This window comes from Cetorhinus maximus, chromosome 12 (assembly GCF_964194155.1).
Source record: "Cetorhinus maximus chromosome 12, sCetMax3.hap1.1, whole genome shotgun sequence".
NCBI lineage: Eukaryota > Metazoa > Chordata > Chondrichthyes > Lamniformes > Cetorhinidae > Cetorhinus > Cetorhinus maximus.
The window spans coordinates 123418990-123445202 of record NC_135890.1 but is presented as its reverse complement, the minus strand read 5'-3'; the positions used below and the strand labels follow the sequence as shown (position 1 = coordinate 123445202).

General features: G+C 44.8%; 1 protein-coding gene across 1 annotated transcript in view; it reads left to right on the top strand.

Moving 5' to 3' along the window:
• Positions 1 to 26213, top strand: part of rimbp2b (RIMS binding protein 2b) — a 213230-nt gene that overhangs the window by 81517 nt on the left and 105500 nt on the right. Inside the window, exons 2-3 of the mRNA XM_078554672.1 lie at positions 1300 to 1404; positions 5632 to 5682. Of these exons, the coding sequence (XP_078410798.1) occupies positions 1303 to 1404; positions 5632 to 5682 (153 nt within the window). The 5' untranslated portion in view covers positions 1300 to 1302. The remainder of the gene's footprint in view (positions 1 to 1299; positions 1405 to 5631; positions 5683 to 26213) is intronic.

Here is a 26213-nt window from a genome sequence, read left to right as displayed (position 1 = left end):
AGCATGGAGCAGGTGGGCTGAATGGCCTGTTTCTATGCTGTAAATACTGCGTAATCCTGTGCAATTACTAGCTCACCATTTTCAGCATTATTGGATCAATGGGATTAGTTTTAAAATGATTTAGCTATAATCAAACATCATTGGGTCAAAATCCTGGAACTCCCTCCCTAACAGCACTGTGGGTGTACCTACACCACATGGACTGCAGCGGTTCAAGAAGGCAGCTCACCACCATCTTCTCAAGGGCAACTAGGGATGAGCAATAAATGCTGGGTCCAGCCAGCGAAGCCCACATCCTGTGAATGAATTTTTAAAAACTAATAAATGGAAACTGGTATTTAAGGTATGTGTAATTTAAGGGAGACCAGGGTTATGGGGGAACAGGCAGGATAGTGGAGTTGAGGCCACAATCAGAGTAGCCATGATCTTATTAAATGGTGCAGCAGGTTCGAGGGGCAAATGGCTACCCCTGCTCCTATTTCTTATGTTCCTATGGGTGTTAATGAAATAAATCATTTAGTTTACACTTAATTCACAAAAGCAGAATGTAAATAGGAAATGGTGAATGTGAGAGAGTTACTGCCTGTTCAAGGAACAGAACCAACCCTATCTGAAGGTCCTTTTGACCATTGTTTATTATTCAGTTCTCTGGGCTGAATCTGATCCAGAATTACTCCCCATCCAACCTGGCTCTCATTTTTTACCACTTCCTAAATTCAACCTGTTAGCCGATATTTTGTGATGAAGTGAACAACTACTTGCATTTGTTTAGCGCTTTTAATGCAGTGAAATGTCCCAAGGTGCTTCACAGGAGCGATTGTCAAACAAAATTCGACAACAAGCCGCATAGGAGACATTAGCACAGGTGACCAAAAGCTTAGTCAAAGAAGTGGATCTTATGGAGGGTCTTAAAGGAGGAGAGAGGTTTAGGGAAAATATTTCAGAGTTTAGAACCCAGGTAGCTGAAGGCATAACCACCAGTAGCAGAACGATTAAAATCGGGGATGCGCAAGAGACCAGAATTAGAGAAGAGCAGAGATCCCAGAGGATTGTAGGGCTGAAGGAGGTTACAGAGATAGGGAGGGACAGGGTCAAACTATTGCTCGGCATTGAGTGCATGGAGTTGGATTGTTCCCGCACTCGCTCTCTGACACTCCCGTGCACTCTCTCCCCCTTTCTCTCCCCCTTTCTCTCCCCCTTTCTCTCCCCCTTTCTCTCCCCCTTTCTCTCTGAGTTCAGGGGCCATCCTGGCCCAGACTGCAGGCCATTACTGATGTTGCTTTGCCCCTTGTCTTCCAGCATATGAGGGAAGCTGCTGGCCGTCGGCAACAGTTGGAGTTGGAGCATGTGGAGGCCTTGGCCGTTCTCAATATCAAGCAGCAAGAGATTGAGGTCCTGCAGAGGGTGAGCGAAACTCTGAGGTTCGGGGTTCGGTGTGAGGGAGTGGGGGGGTTATTGATGTTCTGCGGAGGGTGAGTGAGGCTCTGAGGTTCGGAGTGGGGGATTGGGGGGATTATTGAGGTCCTGCGGAGGGTGAGTGAGGCTCTGAGGTTCGGTGTGAGGGAGTGGGGGGGTTATTGAGGTCCTGCGGAGGGTGAGTGAGGCTCTGAGGTTCGGTGTGAGGAAGTGGGGGGGTTATTGAGGTCCTGCGGAGGGTGAGTGAGGCTCTGAGGTTCGGTGTGAGGGAGTGGGGGGGTTATTGAGGTCCTGCGGAGGGTGAGTGAGGCTCTGAGGTTCGGAGTGGGGGATTGGGGGGGTTATTGAGGTCCTGCGGAGGGTGAGTGAGGCTCTGAGGTTCGGTGTGAGGGAGTGAGGGGGTTATTGAGGTCCTGCGGAGGGTGAGTGAGGCTCTGAGGTTCGGTGTGGGGGAGTGAGGGGGTTATTGAGGTCCTGCGGAGGGTGAGTGAGGCTCTGAGGTTCGGAGTGGGGGAGTGGGGGGGTTATTGATGTTCTGCGGAGGGTGAGTGAGGCTCTGAGGTTCGGAGTGGGGGATTGGGGGGATTATTGAGGTCCTGCGGAGGGTGAGTGAGGCTCTGAGGTTCGGTGTGAGGGAGTGGGGGGGTTATTGAGGTCCTGCGGAGGGTGAGTGAGGCTCTGAGGTTCGGTGTGAGGGAGTGGGGGGGTTATTGAGGTCCTGCGGAGGGTGAGTGAGGCTCTGAGGTTCGGAGTGGGGGAGTGGGGGGGTTATTGAGGTCCTGCGGAGGGTGAGTGAGGCTCTGAGGTTCGGAGTGGGGGATTGGGGGGGTTATTGAGGTCCTGCGGAGGGTGAGTGAGGCTCTGAGGTTCGGTGTGAGGGAGTGAGGGGGTTATTGAGGTCCTGCGGAGGCTGAGTGAGGCTCTGAGGTTCGGAGTGGGGGAGTGGGGGGGTTATTGAGGTCCTGCGGAGGGTGAGTGAGGCTCTGAGGTTCGGAGTGGGGGAGTGGGGGGATTATTGAGGTTCGGAGTGGGGGAGTGAGGGGGTTATTGAGGTTCGGAGTGGGGGATTGGGGGGGTTATTGAGGTCCTGCGGAGGGTGAGTGAGGCTCTGAGGTTCGGTGTGGGGGAGTGGGGGGGTTATTGAGGTCCTGCGGAGGGTGAGTGAGGCTCTGAGGTTCGGAGTGGGGGAGTGGGGGGATTATTGAGGTTCGGAGTGGGGGAGTGGGGGGGTTATTGAGGTCCTGCGGAGGGTGAGTGAGGCTCTGAGGTTCGGAGTGGGGGAGTGGGGGGATTATTGAGGTTCGGAGTGGGGGAGTGAGGGGGTTATTGAGGTTCGGAGTGGGGGATTGGAGGGGGGTTATTCGGGGTGACTACAGGAAATATTTATCTATTTTGAGGATTATGATGTGGGAGTTTTCATACATCTCAATGTCACTTCCTTTTCAAATAACGTGGAGTTGTGTGGAATAAGCCACAATGATACAGTAGCTGTTAGTAATTCCATTCCAGATATTGTCACTGAAGGACAATGAATGTTGCTGAGATATATTCCATAGGGAGGATGAGCTGATACCCACTGTACCTTTTGGTCCTAACTTGCACCAAGTCCCATTCTTCTACCATCTCCTGTGATCACAGCCTTACACTGGCTCCTGGTCTGGCAATGCACTGATTTTAAAATCCTCGTCCTTGCTGTTAAATCCCTCCTTGGCCACACCCTCACTATCTCTGTCATTTCCTCCAACCCTCTGAGTTCTCCGCCTCTCCACCTCCACTTGTCCATATAGGGTGAGGGTGGTAATACTCCACTCTCCTCATTTGCTGTTGGATATCTCGCTGTCTCCTGATCCAGGACAGACTGGCAGTGCTCCTGGATATTGCAGTGTTGATGGAGCCCTGGTACAATCTGAGGAAAGTTGTCAGGCTGACAGGGCGCTGCCTTCACAGGCATTTTACAGATGGCCCAGCCTGGCTGACGTCAGGGTAACGGACTGGGTTCTGCCTGCCTCCCTTCAACAAGCCTTGTCTCAGCCACTAGGCCTCTGCAAACCTCCACCCAGAAGCCTCCGCCGATCCTGATGGTCAGAGAACGGCAAGAACTGAGGGATAGAAAGAAAAGAACTCATTTTTCAAAAACCCTTTCCCATCTAATGTCCCAGATGCTTCCTATATATTATAATGAATGAATGGCGATGCTGTTACTGTTTGGACAAATGAGCAACCATGTTGCACACAGCAAGATCCCACAAACAACAAAGTTTGAATGACTTGTTCAATTATGTTCAGCGGTATCGGTTGAGACACCAGGTATTGGCCCGGCCACCACAGAACTCATTGTCCTTCCTCTGAAATGATCTCAGTACAACAGGCACTCAACATTACGATGGGTTTTGGTAGGTTGGAAATGGAGAATCAGTTTCTAGTTGCAGGAGGGTTAGTAACCAGAAAACACAGAACGAAGGGGGATTGACAAAAGAGCCAGAGGGGGTGAGGGGGAGACTCTTGTTGACACAGTGAGTTGTTGTGATCTGGAATGTGCGGCCTGAATGGGAAATGGAAGCAGATTCAATAGTAACTTTCAAAAGGGATTTTTTAAAACTATTCATTTTACAGGATGTGGGTGTCGCTGGCTGGGCCCAGCATTTATTGCCCATCCCTAGTTGCCCTTGAGAAGGTGGTGGTGAGCTGCCTTCTTGAGCTGCTGCAGTCCATGTGAATTGGATAAGCACTGAAAGGAGAGAAATTTGCAGGGATCTGGGGAAGGAGCAGGGGTGCGGGACTAATTTTAAAGAAATCAGCACTGGGACAATGGGTCAAATGACCTCATCCTGCACAGTCTAAGTCTATGATTCTAAATAGCAGTTCAGAAATAGGACAGAGTGAAAGGATTCCTAAAGCAAGTTGAAGAGTTTTCACAATCACTTTTCAATCATTGGCTGAGCAAGTGGTTTTGTTTTAAATTCCATTCGTTACATTTCCGACATTTCCAGCAACAATTATCCGTCAAATTGTAGTTTGATTTTACCCAGAAAGAGTCCAGATATTAATGGGATGCAAGACTTTGAATGTCTGTCTTGGTACCTGTTGTAGGGGTTGGATACCTTTACGTAGGTCTTAATGAAGTCTTTATAGTCTTAAGTAGGCTAACCGTATGTATTTTTTAACTCAAGAACTATATACATATATACAGAAAAGGGATCAGGCTAGGAGCTGTCTCCATGTTTGCTTGTACACACGGCCCTGTCCAACACTAGACTGATCCCGAGGTGTGGGTCATGTGTTCTCTTACATTACTGTGTTCTGTACTGTACTCAATCCCACGTTAACCCTATATGTGCCTGACCCTTATACTACAAAGCCTTGCTAGTGAAAATTCTGAAACAACTAATTGACAATAGATGCGGAACAGAAGTAATTCTGGTGATTCCTCAGTCCCCTAATGTTCCCCATAAAATCCCTCCATTCCTATTCTCTGTAACTTTGTACAATACGAGATCAAAGTTCTGCCCCCTTGTTTTAGAGGGGAGTAGTTTTTCCGTATTGACCCTATCAAATCCCTTAAGTCATCTTAAACACCTCCATTAGATAACCCCTCAACCTTCTAAACTCAAGGGATTACAAACCTGGTCTATTGAACCTCATCAGTTAACCCATTTAACCCCTTTCTCATTCTGGTGAAGCTGTTCTGCACCTCCTCCCAGGCCGGTATATCCTTCCTGAGGCCTTGAGATGAAGGACACCATTCCATGAGTCTTCCTGATGCTATTTTGAATCTGTACGCAAGCTTTTTGTGATTTCTGCACCTGGACACCTGAATCATTTTGCTTCTCCACCATGTTAGTGACCTCAGAAATTCAACTAGATCAGCCAGACATAACTAACTCATCACCAATCCAATACTGTCACTCCTGCTCAAAATAGCCCACGTACTCAGTCTCTCTGTTCCTGGTGATAGATTCCTTTAGATGTTTAAGTTACCTGGTAGTTACCTGATTTCTCCCTCCATCCTGTCTGAAATAATGGAGCAATGTTTGCTGTTTTAAAGGATGCAGAGAAAGGTGGGTAAATGTAGTTCAGGCACAGACCAGTCAGAATCGAATAGAATGACAGACGTGGCTCAAGGGGCTGAATGGCCTTTTCCTGCACAATGTGTTGATCTTTGTTAATGTTTATTAACAGATTTTAAAATAATGTTTTCTTTACCTGTTGGTCCAGGCTCAAGTTGAGGCTAAGAAGGAACATGAAGGGGCAGTCTTACTGCTAGAGGTGAGAGAGCGCACTTTACCATTACAAGTAATCTTATATAATCTTATCGTAAATAACCTGAATAATTTCTGGATCCCAATTTTTCCACAATCACTCTTTGTGTTTTATTTTTAGCTGGTGAAGTCTAAAGTGCGACATGTCTATGATATTTAGTCCAGAGATTCTATATCCTAACTCACAGCATCACAACAGGTTCAAATGGTTAGAGTCTAAAACCATGTAGCTGATTAAAAGCAGTGTGTTTACCCTTTGAGTGAACATCACACCTGAGGGAGACGTTGGTACTTGGAATGGTTTCAGTTTCGGGAACATATGTGAATTAACAACACTCAAATTGTTTGCTGTTTAGCTTCAAATCTGAAATGAAATGAAATCCACTTTATTTTAAAGATATTTGAGAACCAGGATCAGAGTCAAATGTAATTGGTTTAACTACTCAGAGTAGTTAGTAATGAAATAGAAGAAATGCCTTTTAATTCCAATATCATCAGACAAAATCAAATGTTTTGGAAGAGATAACTTTCAAAACAGAATTGGATAATTGGATAATTACTTAAAGGGGAGAATCTTACAGGGCTATGGGGTAAAAGCAGGGGGCATTGGGACTAATTGAATAGTTCTCTTGAAGAGTCAGCATAGGCATGATGGGCTGAATGGCCTCCTCCTGTACTGTAAGATTCTATAAATATCTAATTCTGCTGTGTTTTTGTGTAAGTCACTGCAACATTCACTGTGGGATAAAATTACATTCGGGGAATCAAGATTGCTGCAATGGAATTATATTTTGTAGTTTCCATTTAAAAATGACAGACTCTGATGCATTAGTTGGCTTTTTATCAGACTCTTTAGTGCCATTAATTTCAATCCCCACTATGAACTATATTCCCTCACCACCTACTCTGTCCCTCTCCTGGCAGCTTTGATGTCATATCTGAGCTTCTGACCACATCATATCTGCATCATCTCTAAGACCACTGATTTCCACCTCGGTGACATCATCCAACTCCATCCCTGTCTCAGCTCATCTGCTGCTGAAACCCTCATGCATATCTTCATTGTCTCTAGACTTGACCCTTCCAATGCACTCCCAGCTGGTCTCCCACATTCTACCCTCCGCAGACTTGAGATCATCCAAAACTCTGCTCCCTGTGGCTTGACTCGCCCCAAGTCCTGTTCCCTATCACCCCTGTGTTTGCTGAGCTACATTTCTCCTACTCTGGCAATGTTTTCATTTTAAAATTCTCATCCCTGTGTTCAAATCCCTCCCTTGGCCTCATCCATCTTTAACTATAACCTCCAGCCCTACAATCTTCCGATATCTGCTGCACTCCCCAATTCTGGTCGCTTGAAAATCAGCGATTTTAATTGCTCCGCTATTGGCAGGTGAGCCTTCAGCTACCTGGGCCCGAAGATCTCAAACTCCCTCCCTAAAGCACTTTGCCCCTCTCCGCTTTACAGACACGCCTTAACCTGACCTCTTTGGTCAAACATTGACCATCTTGTCCTAATATCTTCTAAGGCTCGGTGTCAAGTTTTGTTTGATCGTTCCTGTGAAACACCTTGGGATATTTTACTATTAGCGACACTATATCAATACAAGCTGTTGTTTCTGACATTGGTAGAATTTACTTTTGCGTTTCCTGCTGTTTTTTTTAAATCCTCCACAATCTCATGCACACCACACCCAGGTAAAAGTGAATACAAGTCTAGGCAGTAATTTGAACATGGTCCTGCTGTCGGTAACTGATGGGATCTGATCGGACGCCCGTTTTATACCCATTGCCTGATCTTACTTTCTCTTCACTTCAGTAGAAAGTCAACCAGGGCGGAGAGTGAGGCCGAAAACCGATCCGATCCCGTCAGTCCCCCACCAGGACAGTCAGGTAAACATTACACCAGATTCCCAGCTCTCACCCCATACATCCCGAAAAATAGTCTGAGGATGATTACAGGTGGGAGCCAGATGTGAGAGGGCAGAGTTCACACTGTAACCAGGTGCGAGAGGGCAGAGTTCACACTGTAACCAGGTGCGAGAGGGCAGAGTTCACACTGTAACCAGGTGCGAGAGGGCAGAGTTCACACTGTAACCAGGTGCGAGAGGGTAGGGTTCACACTGTAACCAGGTGCGAGAGGGCAGAGTTCACACTGTAACCAGGTGTGAGAGGGTAGAGTTCACACTGTAACCAGGTGTGAGAGGGTAGAGTTCAGACTGTAACCAGGTGTGAGAGGGTAGAGTTCACACTGTAACCAGGTGTGAGAGGGTAGAGTTCACACTGTAACCAGGTGTGAGAGGGTAGAGTTCACACTGTAACCAGGTGTGAGAGGGTAGAGTTCACACTGTAACCAGGTGTGAGAGGGTAGAGTTCACACTGTAACCAGGTGTGAGAGGGTAGAGTTCACACTGTAACCAGGTGTGAGAGGGTAGAGTTCACACTGTAACCAGGTGTGAGAGGGTAGAGTTCACACTGTAACCAGGTGTGAGAGGGTAGAGTTCACACTGTAACCAGGTGTGAGAGTGCAGAGTTCACACTGTAACCAGGTGTGAGAGGGTAGAGTTCACACTGTAACCAGGTGTGAGAGGGTAGAGTTCACACTGTAACCAGGTGTGAGAGGGTAGAGTTCACACTGTAACCAGGTGTGAGAGGGTAGAGTTCAGACTGTAACCAGGTGTGAGAGGGTAGAGTTCACACTGTAACCAGGTGTGAGAGGGTAGAGTTCACACTGTAACCAGGTGTGAGAGGGTAGAGTTCACACTGTAACCAGGTGTGAGAGGGTAGAGTTCACACTGTAACCAGGTGTGAGAGGGTAGAGTTCACACTGTAACCAGGTGTGAGAGGGTAGAGTTCACACTGTAACCAGGTTCTAGATTGTTCCATCCCAAAAGGAGACAGGACAGTGTTAACAATGGCACTGATGTCCTACTGGCCAATCTGCCACTTCTGTCCCCGACTCTCACGATATCCAGAGGATCGGGGAGCAAGTGGGAAAGTAAAGTTTTTAATTTATTCTGTCGTGGGATGTGGGCCTCACTGGCATGTTCAGCATTTGTTGCCCATCCCTAATTACCCCTGAACTGGGTGGCTTGCTAGGCTATTTCAGGGGGCTGTTAAGAGTCACCCACATTGCTGTGGGTCTGGAGTCACATGTAGGCCAGACCAGGTAAGGACGGCAGATTTCCCTCCCTAAAGGACACTAGTGAACCCGATGGGTTTTTACAACAATCGATGATAGTTTCATGGTCACCGTTACTGAGACTCACTTTATATTGTAGATTTATTACGTGTTATGACAGGGGGTTGGTAGATGCCAAGATGTCCAAATCCCAGAGGGAATCTTGCAGCTGCCACAACTATTTTTGCAATTTGTATTATTTCGAGATGCGGGTTTTGAATTCAGTAAAAAGGTCACCAAGTCTAATAGGTTTCTTACAAAACTAAATTAAACCTTTATTAATTGAAGAAATTACATAGATCTACAAATTACTACCATGATAACTTCTCAATCCCCTAATTAATCTAAACCCCAGTGACACCTCTGTTAAGGCAGCAGTGAGACACACAGATTTTAAACAGACCCAGGCAAAGTGTCACACAATCCCCTGAACAGTCAAATTCAAAGTGAGATTTTCTCAGCTTCAGTTCCTTGTAGACAGCAGATTGAGCTTTAGACGCTGAAGGCATTTCATACTTGTTAGATCTTAAAATGCCTGCCCTTACACACAGCCTTCTCTCCTTTATACATACTTTCCCCTTTGAATTCAAATTCCCATTGTTTCACTATGTCTTTGGACTTTTCCCTCTCTAATAATAAAAATCCATCAAAGTACCAACTTTACCAGTAATCTTTGGGAAAAATAAACACACTGTTTCTTAACTTCTCCTGGCTACGTGAAACATTTCACACCCTCTTTTGAATTCAAGCTAGTCTGGTTTATTTAAAAATACAAATGTTCCCTTTACACCTACGTTGACCTACTTAACATTTCAAACCGAGCTTATCTTCTAATACATCAAAGCCTTCAGTCCAGCTGCCTTTAATTCAGTTAACTCCCACACACACACACACAGACCCATAGACACAAACCCAACCATTTCTCTACTTTACAATAAATTCCAATAACATTATGAAAATATCTTCCTGACATAACTGAATTCAAATTCTCCCAGCTACCACAGTGGGATTTGAACCCATGTCCCCAGAGCATTAGCCTGGGCCTCTGGATTACAAATCCAGTGATGTTATCACTACACCACTGTCTCCCCCTTGAATGTGATGTGAGTAAAATTACAGGTGTGAGAGGGTAGAGTTCACACTGTAACCAGGTGTGAGAGGGTAGAGTTCACACTGTAACCAGGTGTGAGAGGGTAGAGTTCACACTGTAACCAGGTGTGAGAGGGTAGAGTTCACACTGTAACCAGGTGTGAGAGGGTAGAGTTCACACTGTAACCAGGTATGAGAGGGTAGAGTTCACACTGTAACCAGGTGTGAGAGGGTAGAGTTCACACTGTAACCAGGTGTGAGAGGGTAGAGTTCACACTGTAACCAGGTGTGAGAGGGTAGAGTTCACACTGTAACCAGGTGTGAGAGTGCAGAGTTCACACTGTAACCAGGTGTGAGAGTGCAGAGTTCACACTGTAACCAGGTGTGAGAGGGTAGAGTTCACACGGTAACCCGGTTTGAGGAGAATTACAGAAGAGCTTCAAGTGACTATGTCGCCTGTGATTTTTCAATCCTTCCCCCACCTCCCTCTCCATGTCGACCAACCCGTGTTATGTGCTTCAGGAAAGTAACATAATCTTTCCGCACCTCTGGAACCTTGTCGTGTGTGTGTACAAGGTGTTTCTAATGCTGGGGAAGAAATCTTCCAGTTCATATCCTCCCTTCACACCCTGACGCTTAACAAACTGCTACTGACGGAATTCCAACCACCAGACGTGTGATTTCAGATCTTTCTGAATCAGTAGATCCAGTGATATCAGCCTCGTCTCTGTGTGTTTCTCTTCCATTTCCCCACCCGTTCCCAAGGTGTGAAACAGATTTCTGTCCCCATTACAACAACAACTTGTATTTATGGATAGCACTGTGTAACATGCTAAACATGGAATATAATACCATGCTGAGATTAACATATAGAGAGACATTGACATAGAGAACTGTCGGTGTGACATCAGCCGTCTCAATTTCTCTGCTCCTCTCACCCATTCTAATCTGTCTCTCTCTGACCTCACTGCACTCCGTTCTATCAGGTCCAACCCTGACTGTGTCATCAAACCCGCTGACAAGGGTGGTGCTGTTGTTGTCTGGCGCACTGACCTCTACCTCACAGAGACTGAGCGTCAACTCGCAGACACTTCCTCCTACCTCCCCCTGGACAATGACCCCACCTCTGAACATCAAGCCATTGTTTCCAGCACTGTCACTGACCTCATCTCCTCTGGAGATCTTCCCTCCACAGCTTCCAACCTCATAGTCTCCCAACCCCAGACGGCCCGCTTCTACCTCCTACCCAAAATCCACAAACAGCACTGACCCGGCAGACCGATCGTGTCAACCTGTTCCTGCCCCATGGAACTCATTTCTTGCTATCTTGACTCCCTTCTCTCTCCCCTTGTCCAGTCTCTTCCCACCTACATCCGCGATTCCTCTGACACCCTACATCATATCAACAATTTCCAGTTCCCTGACCCAACCGCTTCCTCTTCACCATGGACGTCCAATCCCTCTACACCTCCATCCCCCACCAGGATGGTCTGAGGGCCCTTAGCTTCTTCCTCGAACAGAGGCCCGAACAATCCCCATCCACCACTACTCTCCTCCATCTGGCTGAACTTGTTCTCACACTGAACAATTTCTCTTTAAACTCCTCTCACTTCCTCCAAATAAAAGGTGTGGCTATGGGTACCCGCATGGGCCCCAGCTATGCCTGTCTCTTTATGGGGTATGTGGAACATTCCTTGTTCCAGTCCTACTCCGGCCCCCTCCCACAACTCTTTCTCTGGTACATCGATGATTACTTCGGTGCTGCTTCATGCTCTCATCGGGACCTGGGTCAATTTATTAATTTTGCTTCCAATTTCCACCCCTCCATCATTTTCACATGGTCCATCTCTGACACTTCCCTTCCCTTCCTTGACCTCTCTGTCTCAATTTCTGATGATAGACTGTCCACCAATATCCATCACAAGCCTACCAACTCCCACAGCTACCTCCACTACAGCTCCTCACACCCCGCTTCCTGTAAGGACTCCATCCTATTCTCTCAGTTCCTTCGCCTCCGTAGCATCTGTTCTGATGATGCCGCTTTCAAAAACAGTTCCTCTTCCTTAGCCGAGGTTTTCCGCCCACGGTAGTTGACAGGGCCCTCAACCGTGTCCGGCCCATCTCCCGCGCATCCGCCCTCACACCTTCCTCTCCCTCCCAGAAACATGATAGGGTCCCCCTTGTCCTCACTTATCACTCCACCAGCCTCCGCATTCAAAGCATCATCTTCTGCCATTTCCGCCAACTCCAGCATGATGCCACCACTAAACACATCTTCCCTTCACCCCCCCTGACGGCATTCCGTAGGGATCGTTCCCTCCGGGACACCCTGGTCCACTCCTCCATCACCCCCTACACCTCAAGCCCCTCCTGCGGCACCTTCCCATGCCCACGCAGAAGATGCAACACCCGCCCCTTCACTTAACCTCTCCTCACCGTCCAAGGGCCCAAACACTCCTTTCAAGTGAAGCAGCATTTCACTTGCACTTCCCTCAATTTAGTCTACTGCATTCGCTGCTCCCAATGCGGTTTCCTCTACATTGGAGAGACCAAATGCAGACTGGGTGACCGCTTTGCGGAACACCTTCGGTCTGTCCGCAAGCATGACCCAGATCTCCCTGTCGCTTGCCATTTCAACACACCACCCTGCTCTCATGCCCACATGTCCGTCCTTGGCCTGTTAAATTGTTCCAGTGAAGCTCAACACAAACTGGAGGAACAGCACCTCATCTTCCGACTAGGCACTTTACAGCCTTCCGGACTGAATATTGAGTTCAACAATTTTAGATCATGAACTCTCTCCTCCATCCCCACCCCCTTTCCGATGCCCCTTTTTCCCCAATATAGATTTTTCTTTTCCCACCTATTTCCGTTATTTTTAAATGTATTTCCATCCATTATTTTATCTCTACCTTTTAGCCTATTTCGATCCCTTCCCCCCACCCCACCCCCACTAGGACTATCTGTACCTTGCTCGTCCTGCTTTCTACCCTTAATTGGCACATTCCTTAGCTAATATCACCACCTTCAACACCTCTTTGTCCTTTTGTCTTTGACATCATTTGGCAATCTCCACCTATCACTGGCCCTCTATCCAGCTCTTCTTGTCCCACCCCCCCTTAAACCAGCTTATATTTCACCTCTCTTCTATTTTTCCTTAGTTCTGTTGAAGAGTCATGCGGACTCGAAACATTAACTGTGTTCCTCTCCGCAGATGCTGCCAGACCTGCTGAGTTTTTCCAGGTATTTTTACTTTTGTTTTGGATTTCCAGCATCCACAGTTTTTTGCTTTTAACATTGATATTAACATAGGGCAGAATATTACACTTAGCGTGCGGGTGTGCGTCTGACATGCCCGAGTGTAAAATGACACGCGATGAGGTTGGGCGAGTGTCCTGACATCATCATGCAGTCTCACTGATGTTGGCCGCACACCCACCGAGCATTAAAAGGCCTATCAGGCCATAAAGAAGCTAATTAAATTCCAATTTACCTAACAGTTGTCGGGCAGGCGAAATGTCTAAGCGGCCTTTACATTTTTTAGCCAACCTCATCCACAGACGGGAAGAGGTTTCCTAAAGCAAATAAATAAAAATGTTATTTTTGAATTAAAAACACGTCCCAACTCATGTGACAAGATTCATTTTTTTGTTAAACAGCGTTTCATCTCCCTGAAGCAGCAAGACCAGCTCCACCACCCCCTCCCCCTGCCCCCAGCACAGGCAGTGTCGAGCACTGGCACTCGCGTTCCACACTGAGCTGGCACTAACTGGCCCTCCAGTGTTAAACCGCGGAACCAATCACAGGCGGCAGTCAGCTTCCCCCACCAAGGGCAAAATCCTGCCCAGAGAGAGACATATTAACATAGAGAGACATATTAACATAGACACATATTAACACATTAACATAGAGAGTCATATTAACATAGAGAGACATTAACACATTAACATAGAGACATATTAACACATTAACATAGAGACATATTAACACATTAACATAGAGACTTTAACACATTAACATAGAGAGACATATTAACATAGAGAGACATTAACAGATTAACATAGAGACATTAACACATTAACATAGAGACATATTAACACATTAACATAGAGACATATTAACACATTAACATAGAGACTTTAACACATTAACATAGAGAGACATATTAACATAAAGAGACATTAACACATTAACATAGAGAGTGATTAACACATCAACATAGAGAGACATATTAACATAGAGACATTAACACATTAACATAGAGAGACAAATTAACATAGAGAGACATTAACATATTAACATAGAGAGACACATTAATTTAAAGAGACATATTAACATAGAGAGACATTAACACATTAACATAGAGAGACAAATTAACATAGAGAGACATTAACATATTAACATAGAGAGACATTAACACATTAACATAGAGAGACATATTAACATAGAGAGACATTAACACATTAACATAGAGAGACATTAACACATTAACATAGAGAGACATATTAACATAGAGAGACATATTAACACATTAACATAGAGAGACATTAACACATCAACATAGAGAGACATATTAACATAGAGAGACATATTAATACATTAACATAGAGACATTAACACATTAACATAGAGAGACATATTAACATAGAGAGACATATTAATACATTAACATAGAGAGACATTAACACATTAACATAGAGAGACATTAACACATTAACATAGAGAGACATATTAACATAGAGAGACATATTAACACATTAACATAGAGAGACATTAACACATTAACATAGAGAGACATATTAACATAGAGAGACATATTAATACATTAACATAGAGAGACATTAACACATTAACATAGAGAGACATTAACACATTAACATAGAGAGACATATTAACATAGAGAGACATTAACACATTAACATAGAGAGACATATTAATATAGAGTGACATTAACACATTAACATAGAGAGACATTAACACATTAACGTAGAGAGACATTAACACATTAACATAGAGAGACGTATTAATTTAAAGAGACATATTAACATAGAGAGACATTAACACATTAACAGAGAGACATATTAACATAGAGTGACATTAACACATTAATATAGAGAGACATATTAACATAGAGAGACATTAACACATTAACATAGAGAGACATATTAACAGAGAGACATATTAACACAGAGAGATAAATTAACATATGAACATAGAGGCCGTTGAAAATGTACATGATTGAATGAAGAGATTAATCTGCTATGTTGAGGACATGAATTCTAACAGTAAGGAATAAAACTGAGATCATTTTAGAAAAGATTTAACAAACCTGCCTTTTATTTATTGTGCAGAAGGATTTTGACAACATGTTAAAATTCAAACTCCAAAACCGATACCATCCTTGCAGGATTTCTTCCCACTCAAAATTAACCCTTTCCCTGCTGTTCTTGTTTGGTTATCTCACAGAGAAATAAATGGTAACTGCCCCCAACCATGCAGAACAGCTTACAAAATGGATAGCAACATGAAGCTATCAACATTCTAACATTCGCTTGTCACACCAGGTTGCTCCTGGTGTTAAGACATTGCAGAGTGACACAGGGCCAATTAACACCCACGTCTTTTCTCAACTCCCCCTTTTATCGAATCGCCCCGGCACGGAGTGAAGATGCCTCCTGGTTTTAATTTAATAACCACATTCCTACATTGGTCTGTATTAAATTTCATTTGACCCTGACCAGCCCGATTGCAAAGCTTGGCTAGTTCTAAGACTGCAATTGACCCCACAGTTACTGGGCAGCACAGTTTTAATTCATCTAACTTCGAACGTTGACTCCAGGTCACAGATGTATGTGACGAATGTGTGCCATGCCCCATCATGCCCCAGCTCCTCTCATTCTGATTTCATTGCTGATCACATCCTTCATTTGACAAGCACTCACCTTAGTTTAGAAAATAATCGGGTTTCACTTGGTGCTTTGTAACGTTACATCCCCAGAAATAAGTATCACATTGTCCAGGATCTGCCCTTCCAAAGGCAAGTTCATTTTCAGTGATTTAGTTACTTTAATACAGGTTTCATTCCATTTATGTATGATTATAATTCCATTGATTGCTAAAAATCACACCAGTGGGCCTATGGTCCCTAAGTGTCTATTCTAATATAAACTTTCTATTATAACCATCAAACAAAAGTATTTAAAGAAAATCTTTCATAAAATTATTTTATTCATGAAATTTTCTCCGTCGCAGTAGTGTCCTGGAGATTAATCTTTTATTCCTGGTGGGTTAGCATCCCCACCTTACTATCCCAGTACCATTCTCAGTGCATGTATTTTGCGTTGTGGGTTTAATACTCTCTACACTTTGTCTGCTTTCAGTTCTTTTCTTTTTTCTGCTCACTTTCAGAGTTTGTCCAACACATCCCATCATTTCTGAGCTCTCTTTTCTGATTACAAAGCCCCTCTTAGTTTGGGACCATATGCAAATTAGGCCATTTTGCATTGGGATATGGGAAGGTAGAAACAGTGATGGTCCCAGTATCGAACCCCAGAGGTCTCTTCCCCCTCCCACCCCCAGATCAGTACTCACACTGATGTTATAATTCCAGACCAGCCTCCAATCCTGATAGAGACCAGTAATGTGTATATTTATTTCTAAGAATCCAAAAATCCAGGTATTTGTTAAAAGAATTAAGCCACAAGGTTCACTGTTTAAATCAAAGGATTTTTTGTAGATTAAGATCAAGCAACATGACTATTCATAAATACACTCAATCTTAAATGGTCAGTTAAGTTAAAGATATTAAAAGTACAATGAACACAGTTTACTTATTTTCTAAACCAAACTTCTTAACTCAAATTTCCTTCTACACCCATTAGACTTACCTCCCCACAAAACTCAAGTCAGATACTTATAAAAATTTGGAAGATTAACCACTTGGTCTGAATACTGCTTTGAAGATTTGTGTAAGGGTTGAGGTTTTGTGGGCCTTCCACTTACTTCCAGTTTACTTTCCCTTCACATCTCCTCCAGCCATCCCACAATTGTTGATTCCCAGTTCAACACAGGAGTCACTAGCATCTTAAGCGTAGCCTCCTGAGGTCAGAACTTTCCTGGTTCTGACATTCTTTAGCTCTGTGGTCATGAACTCTCTCTCTCTCTCTCTCTCTCTCTCTTTTCTCAGCTTGGCTATCCCAGAAGTCTAACTCACTGTTAGGAATCCTCCAGTTAATCCTTTAGCCAGCATACCAAATTTCAACTGAACTCTGCTGGAAAGAGATGTTCTTTGCTCTGCAGCCAGATGGTTCTAAAAACTAAAAACACTGCGCAAGACCAGAGCCACACCAACAATCTACTCACCCCAATAATTAACTTTTGTTGACCCTTGACTATTCTATTATTTATCTCCCAAGCAACTAGGTCACATGATCAGCTGCTAAAACCAGGTGATTTAACAGAAATCAACTTCTAGAGAACCCTGGTTCTTAAAGGGACCCATCACCCCAACATAAAATATAGCTTCCCCTCCGTCTCTCCCCACCCCACCACACCCGCCCCCCAAAAGCACGTATGTAATCATGCTGACATAAACTCTCCAATGTATAGCTGCCATTTCCTATCCTTCAGCTTGTCTTTGGTATATTCCCTGACTCCTCTCAGCCTTGGGTTGGGCTAACAACCTCTCATGTGTAACTTCATCAAATCTTAAATATCCAATTTCATAGTCGTAGAACGTTCTAGTAAAGGAGGCTATTTGGTCCATCATGCTTGTGTTGACTCTCTGAACTAACTGCCCACATAGTCCCAATCTCTTGGAAATTTCCTTAGCCCTTTTTAAATTTCTCAGAATTCAACTTCACCTTTCACTCTTGGCTGAATTTAACCGACTGCAGAGTTGATTTGATCAGACACATCTGGGTCAATATTCGGCCCCAAAGGCCTTTAATCCAGCTGTTTTGCACACTCATGGTGCATTGCACAGCTGGATCAGCAAACCCTACTTCCTCGCTATACAAATTATAAATAGCTCATTTGCTGCTTGAGAATCAGGGGGCCTGATATTCGTTTAGGCCTATTTCAGGCTGAGCGTAGACCTGAAGCTGGAGGCCGGAGGCTCAACCAATATTGGGCCTTGGACATTGTCAGCTTATTTCAGACAACACGAGCTGTCTCCTTTCCTCTCTGCCTCCCTCACACCTCCCCGTTCCTCCTTTTCCTCACTCCCTCACTCCCTCCCCCTCCCCCTCTCCCTCCCCCTCTCCCTCCCCTTCCCCCTCCACCTTCCCTCCCCCTTCCCTCCCCTCCCTCTCCCCCTCCCCTTCCCTCCCTCTCCCCTCTCCCCTTCCCTCCCTCTCCCCTTCCCTCCCCCTCCCCCTCCCCCTCCACCTTCCCTCCCCCTTCCCTCCCTCTCCCCCTCCCCTTCCCTCCCTCTCCCCCTCCCCTTCCCTCCCTCTCCCCTTCCCTCCCCTCTCCCCCTCCCCTTCCCTCCCTCTCCCCCTCCCCTTCCCTCCCTCTCCCCCTCCCCTTCCCTCCCTCTCCCCCTCCCCTTCCCTCCCTCTCCCCCTCCCCTTCCCTCCCTCTCCCCCTCCATCTCCCCTTCCCTCCCTCTCCCCTTCCCTCTCCCCCTCCCTCTCCCCTCTACCCTCCTTTCCTCCCCCTCCCCCTCCCCCTCCCCTCCCCACACCTGTGGCAGCAGTTGGTTTTTATGCAGGAAGATCGCTTTCACACAGGGTTGTAGAAATCTGGAACTCTCTCTCTCCCATAGTTCTGGCAATGCTCGATCAATTGAAATGTTCAAGTTTGAGATTGATGAGATTATTGTTGGCTAGGGTACCAATTGGTGGGGGGGGAGGGGTGTAAATGGAACACGGTACAGATCAGATCTAACAGAATGGAGGAACAGGCTTGAGGACTGAGTGATCTCCTCATCCTGTGATCTTGGAGAGTATCTGTGATATCAGCAGCGTTAATGTATTTCCAAAGCTGTGTATATATTGTTCTCAGTCAATGAAATGTGAACACAGGGAACATTCTTAAAATGTTGAAATAGATTATAAAAGAATAGAACTCTGGACACCCAATTTTAATGATGTCAGCAGCCTCCAATTAACCTGAGAATCGGGTATTCACCGCGTTCCTTCTGCACCAGTTTAAGTTTTTAAATTAACGTGTGCTGGAAACTATGAAATGTTCATTTTTGACTACACAGCACAGGAGAGGTCGGTCTGCAGCCTCCCATCATTGTACAGGCAGTTTGTCTTTAGAAGCGAATTGTTCTTGTGTGGGGACTGGCTGTGTTAATCAGCACTTTTTCCTTTGGCCAGACAACATGGAATTAGTCTCTGAATAGCTTTGTCTAACACTGGGTCCTGTGATGTGTGTTGGAACTGCATGTTGATGTAATTCAATATTCTTATAATCCAGAGCATAAAATGTTGTTAATTTGTCTCTGGTGATTATGGGTCTGTTTAAAAGCCGAGTCCCCGAGATTCACTTTGGAATTTAATCACCAAAGGCTGGGGCTTTATTCTCTAGAAGAGGAAAAGTTGAGGGTGACCTGATTGGGGCCTTTAAAACTATGAAGGGGTTTGATAGGGGTAGATGGAGAGTTAATATTTCCACTTATGGGACAGACCAAAGCCAGGGGCCCTATATTTAAAAAAAAAGCCACGAATAAATCCACTCGGGAATTCAGGAGAAACTTCTCTACCCAGAGAGTGGTGAGAATGTGGAACTCGCTCCCACAGGGAGCGGTTGAGGTGAATGGTGCAGATACATTTAAGGGGAAGCTGGATAAACACATGAGGGAGAAAGGAAGGATAAAAACAAAAAACTGCGGATGCTGGAAATCCAAAACAAAAATAGAAATACCTGGAAAAACTCAGCAGGTCTGGCAGCATCGGCGGAGAAGAGCAAAGTTGACGTTTCGAGTCCTCCCTTGAAGGGTCATGAGGACTCGAAACGTCAACTTTGCTCTTCTCCGCCGATGCTGCCAGACCTGCTGAGTTTTTCCAGGTATTTCTAGAAAGGAAGGATATACTGATAGGGGGGGGGTGAAAAGGGGTGGATGAAGATGGAGTGAGGAGGTTCATGTGGAGCATAAACACAGGCATTGGGCGAGTTGTGCTGAATGGCCTGTTCCTGTAGACCATGTGAAAAACATACATAACCCTTCTCGCCTTAAACTGGCCTCCAACTGGCAGCTCACATGCTGCGTTTACAGTAGCCTCAGAGAGAGATACCTGACACACCGCCCCGGGATTTTGTGGGGCCAATGGGGGGGGTCTCGCCCACCAATCGGAGAACCAGTGGGGAAACCCCGTCAGTTCCGTGTGGCGATGCCCGATGGAATCACGTGCCCTTCAAACACTCCATTGACCCACTGTCAGGGCCTTCCCCACGATTAGGGTCCCCGGCAGCGGAAGTCCCGCCCACCAAGAGCTGCCAGCCTATCAGAGGCAGGTAACTCCTTGTGTCAGCAGCAGGAGTGCTGCACTGGCTCTGCACCCACCCGAGCCCCAGAATCACAGGAGCCAATGTCTCAGGAGGAGGGGGAGGGGGAGGTTGGAGGCAAGGACCCGGGGGAGTTGAGGAGGTGGTGGTGGCTTTCGGTGTCTGCACCCCACCCCTGCCCAATACCGGGTCCCCCAATTGGACACGGGGTGCATGGTTGCAAAGGAGCCCCTCCAGTGGGCTGGGAAGGTCTTCTCAGGGCAGAGGAAAACCACGTCAACTCCATTTCATCCCTGAGCCACTCCTAAACTGCGATGGGCTCAGAGATAATGGATGTCAGTTTGTTCATTGATGAGCAGCCGGGAATCCCGCCTCAGCCCCTCCCCGTCCGGACATAATTGGGAAGTGGGGGGGGGTTCCTGTCACCGGGAGACTGATGCAGGGAACCTGACCCACGGTTATGTCCGGCCACAGTTCCCACCCTGACAAGCGCTGCATTAAATCCAGGCCACAACGTGTCCTCTTGTTGGGTAGAGGGGAGCGAGCAATGGGGAACAGTCCCAGGGAGATAAGTGAAATAGACAGAGAAAGAGATTTGAAAGTGAGAAAAAAAAGACTTAATCCTCAAAAGGAGAAACCTGGCCTGAACAACCAGAGACATATTTTCATCCACTTTATGTGCTGGCTTGATGCAAAGTTGTAGCTGTCAAAACTATGTGAGAAAATGTATTTGCTGTGTGTGTCCAGATGTGTAAATTTTGTGTCCTGATGTTTTTTTACTTTAATGCTTTGCACCTAATCCAGAACACCTTGGACAGCATGCAGGTATCCTTATATAGGATGTGTTAGCTAGATATCTCCCTGCTTGTAGGTCTGGTCTTATTTATTGATGACCTGCTACTCTTCCTGTTTTGTAAGTTTCTCACACACGCTCAGTGAAAATAATTCATAAAATGCTGAGACATTGGAAAAACACTGACGGATTTGGATCTCCCAATAGGCAAGTTATTTGTTGGTGTTTAAAGTGACATTCGGTAGGAGGTCCCTTCATGAACCTTTGCCTTTTCTTTTTAATATTTGAGGTCTTCCATTTACAAGCTCAGCTTAAACAGAACACAAAAATGTTTAAAAAATAGTCATAATTGGAAAAGATCACAGAGGGATTGGAAGCGGAACTGTGTGAATTCCACACAGCAATTTGTAACGGTCCAGTCTTCACAGAAAAACTTGCAAAAGAGAAAGATGCAGAGACAAACAACACTGGTGCTTGTTCTGGGTGATGGAGGCTGAGCAGAGGATGAGAATGGGTGTGATGGCTGATTAATAATCCCTCAGGCAGGAGAACTCAGAGCGAGCACAGCAAGTTTTGTTTGCTCTTCACTATTTAATGCATCGGAAACCGGTATTGCTATTCAAGCATTGCATAAATAAAGGAAATATCTCCAATTGGATAAACGGAGTGATTTTGCAAAAAGGTTTTTTGAGTAATGCATCAGCCTTTAGCTGTCACCATTGCTGCCTGCACCTTGATATCTGTGTGAGAGACTATGTGGCCTCACTACAGTTTGCTTATAGATTTGCTGTTTTGAATCTGCTGAGAAACAGACCCTAATTTCTTGATCAGGACTAACATCTGAAGTTATATGTGGAAATGGTGAATCAAGCAACGCCTGCTTTCCCTGTCCTTCTCCTTTCGATTCGATCTCTTTCCACCTGTCTGCTTGCTGCTGTTTGGCAGTGGGAGTGGGAGTGAGCATTCACTGGGATAGTTCTACTGTTAATAAGCCGCCAGGAATTAGATTTGTGTTTTTATGCTCGGTATCAGTCTTTTGCAACACGCTTGCAAACTCTGGTTAGACCACTTCCTGGAGCTTTCATCAAATGACTTCCCATTTCTAACTGTCCTGGAGCCCACACTCTTCCTATTGGTCATCTTGCATGTTCGTCCTCATGGGCTCACAGCCAATCAGAAAGTAAACAGAATCTTCACCAGCTGATTGGATGATTTTTCACTGCCAGTCAATCAACATTTTACCCAATGCCTGAGAACAATAGAATGGTTACAGCACAGAAGGAGACCATTCGCTTCTTTATCTCTGTACTAGCCCTCTGAAGGAGCAATTCATCTAGTGCCACTCCCCGCCTTTTCCTCATAGCCCTGCAAATTTTTCCTTTTCAGGTAATGATCCAACTCCCTTTTGAGAGCCTCAGTTGACTCTGTCTCCACCACACACTCAGGCAGTGAATTCCAGAACCTAACCACTCGCTGCATGAAAAAATTTTTCCTCATGTCGTCATTGCTTCTTTTGCCAATTACCTTAAATTTGTGACCTCTAGTTCTCAATCCTTCCACTAATGGGAACAGATTCTCCTACCTTCTCTGTCCAGACCCCTCATAATTTTGAACCCCTCTATCAAATGTCCTCTTAGCCTTCTCTTCTCCAAGGAGAACAGTCCCATCTTCTCCAATCTATCTTCATAACTGAAGTTCCTCATTCCTGGAACCATTCTCATGAATCTTTTCTGTACCTTCATATATTGCCTAATACACAGTGCCCTGAACTGGATGCAGTACTCCAGTTGAGGCCGAACCAGTGTTTTATACAGGTTTAACATAACTTCCTTGCTTTTGTACTGTATTAATAAAAGATCCTGTTGGCTTTATTAAACACGCTCTCAACCTGTCCTTCCACCTTTAATGATTAATGCATATAAACACCCAGGTCCCTCTGCTCCTACATTTCCTTTATCATTTTACCCTTTATTTTACATTGTCTCTCTGCACTCTTCTTACCAAAATGAATCACTTCACATGTCTCTGAATTAACTTTCATCTGCCACTTGTCTGCCCACCTGCCCATGTCCTTTTGAAGTTCTACACTATCCTCTTCATGGTTCACAATGTTTCCAAGTTTTGTAACATTCACACATTTTGAAATTGTGCTCTGTACACCAAGGTCTAGGTCAATCATATATATCGGGAAGAGAGGAGTTCTAACACTAACCCCTGGGGAACTCCAGTATAAACCTTCCTCCAGCCCAAAACACAACAGTTCACCACTACTCTTTGTATCTAGTCCAATAATTGACCAATCTATTTTTTTATCTTTGTCCCTTTTATTCGATGAGCTATAACTTTGCTCACAAGTCTGTTGTGTGACTCTGTATCAAATACCTTATGGAAGTCCATGTACATCACATCAACAGCATTACCCTCATCAATCCTCTCTGCTGCCTCATCAAAAAACTCCAACAAGTCAGTTAAACACAATTTGCTTTTAACAAATCCATCCTGGCTTTCCTTAATTAACTCACATTTGCCTAAGTGACTATTAATTTTGTCCTGAATTATCATTTCTGAAAGCTTCCCCTCCACCAAGGTTAAGCTTTTTAACCTGTCGTTGCTGGGCTTATCTTTACACCCTTTTTTGAACAAGGGTGTAACATTTGCAATTCTCCAGTCTTCCGGCACCATCCCTGAGTCTCAGAAAGATAACTCATATAAAAAATTGTTCGAAGACAATTAAAAATAAACAGGTTTTTCATGCTGCTATGATTTTCTCCCGGGTGCTCCTCACAGGCACGTCCTGGAGATTAACCTTTACCTTTTAGAGACTCCAGGCCAACCCTGGAGAGTTGGCAACTCAAAGTCCAAACTGAGTGTACTCTTCAGGTGAAATGAGGTGGTGGCAATAGCGGTTTTATCACTGGATTAGTAATCCAGAGAGTCAGGCAGATGAGTTCAATACAAATCTGGATTTAAGAGTCTGATGATGACCATGAAACCATTGCCGATTGTCGTAAGAACCCATCTGGTTCACTAATGTCCTTTAGGGAAGGAAATCTGCTGACCTTACCTGGTCTGGCCTACATGTGACTCCAGACCCACAGTAATGTGGTTGACTCTTAAAATGCCCAAAGGCAATTAGGGATGGACAATAAATGTTGGCCTAGCCAGTGACACCCACATCCTGTGAATGAATAATTTAAAAAAAGATTGGTCAATTATTGGGCCAGATCTAATTCAGTCCCAAATTTTAAAGTGGGGGACTCTGTTCTAATTTTTACATTTCCCATCACAGATTCCTCTGTCTACATTTATAATGGAGTGTGCACTTGGATTATTCCCTGTGGAGCTTCAGCTACCTGTCTCCCAGCTTACTCTTAGTTTTGTTTTTTTTAAGTATAAAAATGATATAAAATCAAAGGATGACATATAAAGAAGGAGAGAATCTGTGACTTTTGAATGAATTCTTTTTGTATCTCCCAGTCCCAACATCAATTGAAACTTTCAAGACTGAGAAGGGTAGATTTTTATTGGGGATATCAAGTAAATGGAGTGAAGGTTAAAAACAGAACATGCTGGAAAAACTCAGCAGGTCTGTCAGCGTCTGTGGAAAGAGCAACAGAGTTAACGTTTCGAGTCCGTATGACTCTTCTTCAAAGTGATATGGAGTTGAGGCACAGGTCAGCCAAGATCTAACTGAATGACAGAACAGGCTCGAGGGGCTGAACGGCCTCCTCCTGTTGCAATTATCCCCTGCTCTCTAAACACCTTTTCACCTGAAAACTACACTAGATCTTCACCTAACATGGAGAGTGATTGGTCGTTTCTCAAAGGGTCAAGACTGAGATGAGGAACAGAAACAGTCAACTTTGTTCCTCAACTTCTCTCTCTTCCTGTTCTTTATCAGTTCTGTAAGCTCCTTGGTACAAGTCTGTAAAATAAACTTGCAATTCCCAAGCCCAAAACACATGGTTTGGGGGGTGAGGGGGGGTGGGGAGAAAAACTGCTGAATGAAATATCCCAGTGTTCATGTTCACTTTCTCTAAAGCAATGCTGATATTTAACGCGTAACTTTGTGTGGTAATATTAACTCCATGCTGCAAAACAAATAGTTAAAACCAATTTAAAAAATAATCTCACAGGTAATCTGTCCAGCTGCTTTCTCTTTCAATTTTATTTTCTTAATGAATTGCACCTAATTTCTAGACTCTGTACCTCGGCCCCTAAGTACAACGTGTCACTTGTCTTTGGACAAAGTGACCACTGGGCTTTGGGTATTTCAGAGTCTCAGAGTCAGATGATGCTCTGTTCCATCCCAGAGCCTTCATAACTCTGTCCTTACGGAGAACACAGTCTCAACCGAGAACTCAAAACTTCAACTCTCAGGAACAGAATCCTCTTCAATTGGGATTTGACTCAAATAGGCTTCAAAATGGAGCATTTTTATTACAACAAAATTTTAACATTTCAGTTTATTCTGTGACCATTCCGGAGAGTATAGTCGATGAATTGAACATCATTTAAACTCCTCCTCATCGCTTTTGATTCCAGACTTTTGAAAGATGTATGGTCAATCTGGAAATTAGGGTAACGAATACATATACCTGTGGGGGTCAGACACAGGTGGCTGTGCTATGCACCATCCTTGCTTCCACAAGTAGCATGTTGTTTATTAACCATCCTGCAGACAGTTAAAATTATCTCTCAGTATACAAACTTCAAGGTAGGGTCAGCACACAATAAAGAGTGAGCAATTAGCCCAACTTTAGCCAGGAATCTCCCCTAAGGACAAATAACAACGCCTGATGGCACATCGATTGGGAGGGTGGCACTGTTTTACCCATTGTCTTACCCATGTTAAGCATAAACATGAATAATTTAGCAAAACAAAAGATGAGACCAATATATTGTCGCTGTTAACTGCAAATAGTTGTCTGATAGAATCTGCAATCACATTTTCTGTCAAATACTAAATTATTTCCATGTTGGATTGGATTGAACCAAGGACAGATTCTTATATCTGATTTAT